This window comes from Nothoprocta perdicaria, unplaced genomic scaffold, assembly GCF_003342845.1.
Source record: "Nothoprocta perdicaria isolate Ctin4 unplaced genomic scaffold, notPer1 scaffold_185, whole genome shotgun sequence".
NCBI lineage: Eukaryota > Metazoa > Chordata > Aves > Tinamiformes > Tinamidae > Nothoprocta > Nothoprocta perdicaria.
The window spans coordinates 1387655-1394725 of record NW_020455038.1 but is presented as its reverse complement, the minus strand read 5'-3'; the positions used below and the strand labels follow the sequence as shown (position 1 = coordinate 1394725).

Here is a 7071-nt window from a genome sequence, read left to right as displayed (position 1 = left end):
AACAAGTCGGGATCGGGGGGGTCGGTCTCATCCGGGGGCTCCGTGGTGGTCGCGGCTGCAAACGCTCGTGGGAGGCTGGCGGTAGTGCCCGGAGCTGCGGAGCTGGGCAGCAAGTTGGGATCAGCAGGCTCTGTGGTGGTGGGAGCGGCGGACACGGGCAACAGGATCATGCGGGTGCTGGGAGCCACAGAGCGGAGCTTGAAGTTGGGAGCGGGAGCATCCATGGTGGTCGGAGCGRCGGAGACGGGCAGGAGGCTGGAGCTGGTGCCGGGCACCGCGGAGTGGAGCGGGGAGTCGGGATTGGGAGCATCCATGGTGGTCGGAGCGGCAGACACGGGCCGGAGGCTGCTCTCGGTGCTGGACACCGCGGAGCGGAGCGGGGAGTCGCGGGGACCGGTGYCACTCGGGGGCCCCGCTGTGCCCAGGGCTGCAGGCACCGTCCTGGAGCCGCCCGTGGTGCCGGGCGCCGCCGAGCGCCACATCCAGCCCGGCTCGGAGGTCGCGCCGGGATACCCGGCCGTGGCCTCCTGCCTCTTCCTGCGGGAGGGCGGCGGGAGCTGCCCCCCTTCCTCCCGCCGCTCCTCCTTGGGGGCCGTTGCCCATTGCCAGCGCGGGCCGGGCGCCCGCTCCCTGCGCCCCGGCAGCCGCGCGGCCCCGGGCGCCCGCAGCGCCACCAGCAGCACGAGCAGCAGCAGCAGCAGCAGCAGCAACGCGGCCGCGCGCGGGGCCCCGGCTCCTGCGGGAGAGAGCGGCCGCACGGTGACACGCGGCCCTGCCGCGACAGGGGCCGCGGACGGAGGCAGCGGCGCCGGGAGCCTCCGCTCGGCACAACGGCCCCGCGGCTCCTCCGACGGCCCCACGCGCCTTCCGGCTCCCCTTCCTGCCCCGCTTCCCATCCCCGGAGCCTGCTCGTGCCCACAGAGCCTCCCCCGGGGTCGAGGCCGGCGAGGCGCCGCGCTCCCGCATCCCCCGGCCGCGCCGCCGCTGCCCGAGGGAGCCGCGTTGCTGCAGGACTCACCTCTCATCCCTGCGCGGCGGCCGCCGGGGCCGGCATGGGGGCCCGGACCCTCCGCCGCGGAGCCTCCCGGCCTCGCGCCCCGAGGGCGGCGGGTGGACAAGGCACTGGAGCAGCCGCGAGCTCCGGCTCTGCTGTGCCAGGACGCAACCAATGCACCGGGATGCAGCCAATGCACCGGGGTGCAATCAATGCACCGGGATGCAGCCAATGCACCGGGGTGCAATCAATGCACCGGGATGCAGCCAATGCACCGGGGTGCAACCAATGCACCGGGATGCAGCCAATGCACCGGGGTGCAACCAATGCACCAGGATGCAGCCAATGCAGCGGGATGCAGCCGATGCAGCGGGACGCAGCCGATGCAGCTGCTGCTCCGGGACGTGGCGGCCGCTGCCCAGGGCAGCGCGGGGGAAGCCGCGGGGCCGTCGAGGCGGCGCCGGGGCCGCGGGGCGTTGCCAGCGCGCGGGGAGCGACGGAAACCCCCGCCCCGACCGCAGGCGGCAGCGGGGAGCGCACCCGGGGCGGCTGCCGCGGGGCACATCCGCTCCCGGCCCGCGGAAACAGGGCACAGGCTGCGCCACGCAGCCCTGCCGCCCGCAGCGGGATGCTCCTGGTCCCGCAGCAGGGATGCATTCCCCAGAATAGGGATGCTCCTGGTCCCGCAGCAGGGATGCATTCCCCAGAATAGGGATGCACTAGGGCCTGCAGCAGGGATGCATTCACTGGAACAGGGATGCTCCCAGCCCTGTGGCAGGGATGCATTTCCCAGGGCAGGGATACATTCCCCGGAGCAGGGGTGCACTAGGGCCTGCAGCAGSGATGCATTCCCCAAAGCAGGGATGCTCCCAGCCCTATGGCACGGATGCATTCCCCACCGCAGGGATGCTCCTGGCTCTGCAGCAAGGATACATTCCCCAAAGCAGGGATGCTCCCAGCCCTGCAGCAGGGCTGCATTCCTTGGAGCAGGGATGCTCCCAGCCCTGCAGAAAGGATGCATTCCCCAGAATAGGGATGCTCCTGTCCTTGCAGCAGGGACGCATTCCCGGGAGCAGAGACACATTCCCTGGAGAAGCGATGCTCCTGTCCTTGCAGCAGGGACGCATTCCCAGGAGCAGGGGCACATTCCCAGGAGCAGGGCTGCTCCTGTCCTTGCAGCAGGGATGCATTCCCGGGAGCAGAGACACATTCCCAGGAGCAGGGCTGCTCCTGTCCTTGCAGCAGGGATGCATTCCCGGGAGCAGGGGCACATTCCCAGGAGCAGCGATGCCGGTGGTCCCGGCCACCTGTGCGGTGCCCGCGCGAGCCCAAGGAACACACGCACGAGCAGGTTGTAACCAACGACTTTTATCTGCGGCGCGGGGCCGCGGGTGCCGGCCAGCCGCGCCGGCCGCTCTATGAGAGCGTCGCTCCGGGCGCCGCGGGGCCCTCGCGGCTACAAAAAGCTTCAGGCACTGACTCCGCGCGAGCCCCGCCGGGCAGCAGCAGTTCATTAAATAAAACACGAGCTACAGACTACGGATCGCGGCCGACCTCCCGGAGCGGCCGCCGGGCCCGGCCGGCGCCTCCCGCGCCGGGGTTTGTTCCAAAAGAAAATACACATCAGCTCAGCCACTTACTGCAATACAGACACAGCACCAAACGTTCACGTTCCCGAGCGCCCGCGCGTGCCGGCGCCGCTCCCGTCCCCCCGAGACAACAGCCGCTTCTCCGCGTCTTCCTCGCCGCGGGTTTTGTCACCTTCTCGGCCCTCTGCGACGTGCTCTGCTGCCCTCCGGCTCTGCCATCCCTGCGCCCCCACGCAGGCACGTCCTGCAGCCGGGGCTCGTCCCGGGATGCTTTGGACGTGCAAACACTGGGAAAAGGGATCATTTGGGGGTCCTAATGGCAACCTAATGGTAAAGGTTGCTGGAGTTGTTCCCCTGCGTGCAGGCAGCCGAGCATGGGGATGCACCAGCTCCGAGTATGGGGATGCGTCTGCTCCAAGCATGAGGATGCATCAGGTCCAAACACAGGGATGCATCAGATCCAAACATAGGGATGCATCAGCTCTAAACATAGGGATGCATCAGTTCTAAACATAGGGATGCATCAGGTCCAAGCATGGGAATGCATCAGCTCCAAAGCATGGGAATGCGCCTGCTCCAAGCATGGGGAGGCATCAGCTCCGAGCCAATCCCAGGACTCAATCCCACTGGGAAAGGCTGCTTTCGGCTCGAGGGCTGATGCTCTCCAGGCTTCCCCGTGGCTTTGCCCACGCCCGGGTGTGGGATGGGGCTGGCCAAGGTGGGAAGCGGCGCTTCCCCCCACCCGGCACGGCCGCCCCTCGGGATCCGTGAGCAGGGATGTTGGGATGAGCCCTGGGATCCTGCACTCGCTGCATCCCCAAGGATCCTGAAGGGCAGCACGAGAAACCCTATCCCCAAACGGGAGCAAAGAAACAGAGGGAACCCCTGGGAATGGGCTGGGGCTGCCCCTGCCTGCGCGCAGGCCACTTATCCAGCCGGGAAGAAGGATGCGGGAAGAAGCTGCTCCCATGGAGCTCTACTGCAGCGCTGGCCACAGGGGCAGGAGGGGGAATAAAGGGGGAAAAAACCCAAAAAAGCGCTGCTCGTTGCACAGCCCAAATTCAGAGTCCGTGGGTAAGAGAACAAACATCTCCTGCATTAAGGTATTTCCTGCACTAATTTTCACTTTAAAATAAAAAATCCAAGAAACMCAGATGCTAAAACATGCCCATGTGGACAAGCCTGGAATAATGCGGACCGATTGCTTCAAAAGGGCAGCGCGATGCTAGCTCGGAATTTCGGGCCCCCCGAGGCGTTTTGGGCACTAAGCACCTCGCTGGGAGCTGCGTTTTCCCGCTGGGAAGCGCCAGGAAACAGGGAACAGGAGCAGGATGCAGGGCAGGACACGGTCCGCGAGGGGCTCACGAGCTGCCCCGACTGCTCCAAAGGGAGGATTTCTCCGGAGCTTCGGGTTTGTTCTCTGCACAGTATAAACACCCAGCACACACCCGTGCACGCACACGCACACGCGCCCCGTGCCGCCCCTTCACCTTGAACACACAAATACTGCAAAGTGGCAAATAAGAAAAATAAAAAGCGACCTTTGTTTTTCTCCTCGGTTTTGGCAACTTTAAAAAATGGTTAAGAACAATGCGGCATTGGTCCCTAAATCTAGAAAAAGATATTTGGGCACAACACTGAAAGTCAGAATGGGTTTGTTTTCAAGATTTCATAACATCTGGAAAAAAAAAAAACTGTAAAAGTAGCACTTTTTGACTTGTTTGACACAGTCACATAATTCATTAAAACATCAGGAAAAAAAAAATCTTTTCACTAAAAAGCTTGACTTTTAATCATCGGCTTTCGATGTTGACGTGGATTTGGGAGAGGAGGGAAGCTGGCGCCGGGATGCTGCTCGCTGCGGCSGCGGCCGCGCCGCTCACTCCGCGATCTTGGCCACCTGCTGCTCRAGCCTGGCAATGCGCTCGTCCTGACTGCTGATCGTGTCTTTTATAGATTTCAGCTCTTGCAAAATCTCGTCCAATTTGGCTTCGTTTTGCTGCAACGAGAGACAAGGGGCGCGTTGGGGAGGAGGGCCGGCGAGGTCGCTTCTGAGGAGCGGAGCTGTCAAAGCAAGGGGCTTGTCCAAGCGGCATTCCCGCAATTTGGAGATGTGGGAAAAGGGGCTTTTCCGGGCGCATTCCCGCAATTTGGAGATGTGGAAAAGCAAGGGGCTTGTCCAAGCGGCATTCCCGCAATTTGGAGATGTGGGAATGCACATGTTAGCCAGCACCCGACGGCTGCAGCCCCGGGCATGGGCTTCTCTACAGCCTTTTTTCTAGGCCTGCACAGCGCAAGGTCAGTTTGTCCCACGCTTTGCGCTGGGTTTTAGGCAAATACAGGTGCAGAGCTCAAGCTCTCATGCTGCTYTCTAGCTCCTATAAAGCACAACACCCATTCCCTGTAGGGATGAGCAAGAGCTGGACGTTTATACGAACTGTTTGGGGCACAAACCCTTCTCTGCAGGCAGRCCCCGGCTCAGTGAAGGCGAGTGTTGGGCCGAAACAACAAGTTTTCCTTCCTGTCAAAATTCACCCCAGCCTTCAAGAGCTGCAGGGAAGCTCGTGTGCACGGCCTGTCTGCAATGCCACCACTTGTGTCACCCGGGCTCCAAGCCACCCACCTGCACCCGGTTCCTTGCTGCTAGGACACATCCTCTGAGCTTTGCTAAAACCGCTTCCCAACACAAAGCCCGGGCCATCAAGGCCCAGGCAGCCATTCCCCAAAGCCCGTGAACTCCACTCACTGCGTTTGAGGCGTCGGCTGCTTTCTTTGGAGCGTTAATGAGATCGCTTTTCTTGTTCGCTGCAGGCTTGTTGTCCAGGATGTTCTTCTTGACCACCTTGAGATCCCTGTTCTTGCCTGGGATGTAGCCGTGTTTCAAGGAGATGAGGAGGGGGTCGGCGTTCTTCCCCTCAAACCACTCCTCGGCCTCCAGGGCTGCCTCGGGGCCGGCTGTGTCGGGGTACAGGTCGTCCTGGAAAAGGTCCGACTAGAAGCCAGAAGAAACGCACGGGTCAGGAGCTTGGGAGGTGGCAGCTACCGAGCGGCACGCGGAGCGGGCGGCGCTCACCTTTCGCGGCACCGTCATGATGATGGGCTCGCATTTCCTCTCGTGCAGCTTGAAGAACCTTCCAAAGGAGACAAGGGTGGCTCAGGAGAGGGCACGAGCGGGGTGGGAGGCGCGGGCGGCCGCGGTCCTGCTGCTCCCGCGCGCGCTGAGGAGCGCCGGGCGGGCTGCGCCGGGGCTCGCGGGGCCCCCGGGGAGCTACCTGTGAGYGCGCAGGGCTCCCCTCTTAGGGACGGGGTGACTTGGGTGGCTTCGGGGAGCGTCGCACGGTGGCGGGAGGGGTGGCAAGAGGCGCAGCCCGCGCCGGGACTGTGGAGACAACACACGGGTAACACGCAAGCCGCGTCCTGCTCCCTGCGCCCGGCGGCTCCGCTCAGCCTCTCCTTGAGCCAGGGCCACCAAAGCCACSGGCGGCGCTCAGGACACGGCCCCGCGGGCCCTGCTCCCTCTGGGGGCTCCGCTCGCCTGAAGAATGGAAGGGGCATCGAGAGGCTCCATGGACAAGGCCCAGCGCTCCTGGCCACGGGAGGACAAGCCGGGCGCGACACGGACCCGCCTTCCTGAGGTGCCGTCTCATTTTGCCCTGTTTGCAGTAGCAATTTGAAATGGTGCCCGCAGGCCGCCCGCTGCTTCCACAACTATCCTCTAAATCCCTCCAAGTTTCTGGTCTCCCTGCCAATGGGGATCATTTCCAGCAGACTTGCAAACCAGTTTAGCACCAGTCCCGCTGCTAACGCAGGCTGTGGCTGACCCGACCCCGCGGGCAGCTTGCTCTGCTGGACACCACTCCTTCATTTCGGACCCAGGCGAGACCCCAGCAGCTCTCAGGGCTTTCTCACAGAACCATTACRGCTGGAAAAGCCCTTCAAGGCCATCGAGCCCAACTAGGCTCTGCCTAGAAGCAGCGTCACTGGTGTCACAGGCCCTACACCCACTACAGGAGCAATGGGGTGGGTGGCACAGCACGCTTTGCTCCAGCAGCGTCTCCAAACTCCACGGCATGGATTTACCAGCCAGGAGCCATCCTCACCTCGTGCCACGCGCCTCGCTTCCCTAGGGAAACCTGGCCGTGGACGAGCTGGGTGGACCTGGCGTGTTCTGGTGGCAAGAAGAGGACTTTGTGTCCCCGAACGGCTGAGCTCGCGCGCCCAGCACCACGGCGGCCTCGCGCAGCTCCCTCCTTACCTGGCAATCTCGCACTTGTTCACGTCCAGGCCCCGCTTTGGCATGAACCCCATCCCTCTCTGCGGCTCTTTGCTGCTGAAGGTGTTGAGGTAGTGAACGTAGGGCGACTCGTCCGTGATCTCGAAGTAGCGAATGCTGCTGTCGCCCTGCGAGGAGGACAGGAAGCATCATCCCACGTGAGGAAGAGAAGAGGGATCATCCCAGGCAAGAAAGGGAAGAGGGATCATCCCAGG

The 7071-nt window shown here is 63.3% G+C and overlaps 1 protein-coding gene across 2 annotated transcripts in view; it reads right to left on the bottom strand.

The window, feature by feature from the left end:
• Positions 1-2877: 2877 nt before the first annotated feature.
• Positions 2878-7071, bottom strand: part of CORO1C (coronin 1C) — a 25149-nt gene continuing 20955 nt past the window's right edge. For both annotated transcript variants that reach the window (XM_026036713.1, XM_026036715.1), the window contains 4 exons: positions 6839-6984; positions 5657-5714; positions 5330-5575; positions 2878-4582 (listed from right to left, as the gene is read on the bottom strand). In XM_026036713.1, the coding sequence (XP_025892498.1) occupies positions 4463-4582; positions 5330-5575; positions 5657-5714; positions 6839-6984 (570 nt within the window). In that variant the 3' untranslated portion in view covers positions 2878-4462. The remainder of the gene's footprint in view (positions 4583-5329; positions 5576-5656; positions 5715-6838; positions 6985-7071) is intronic.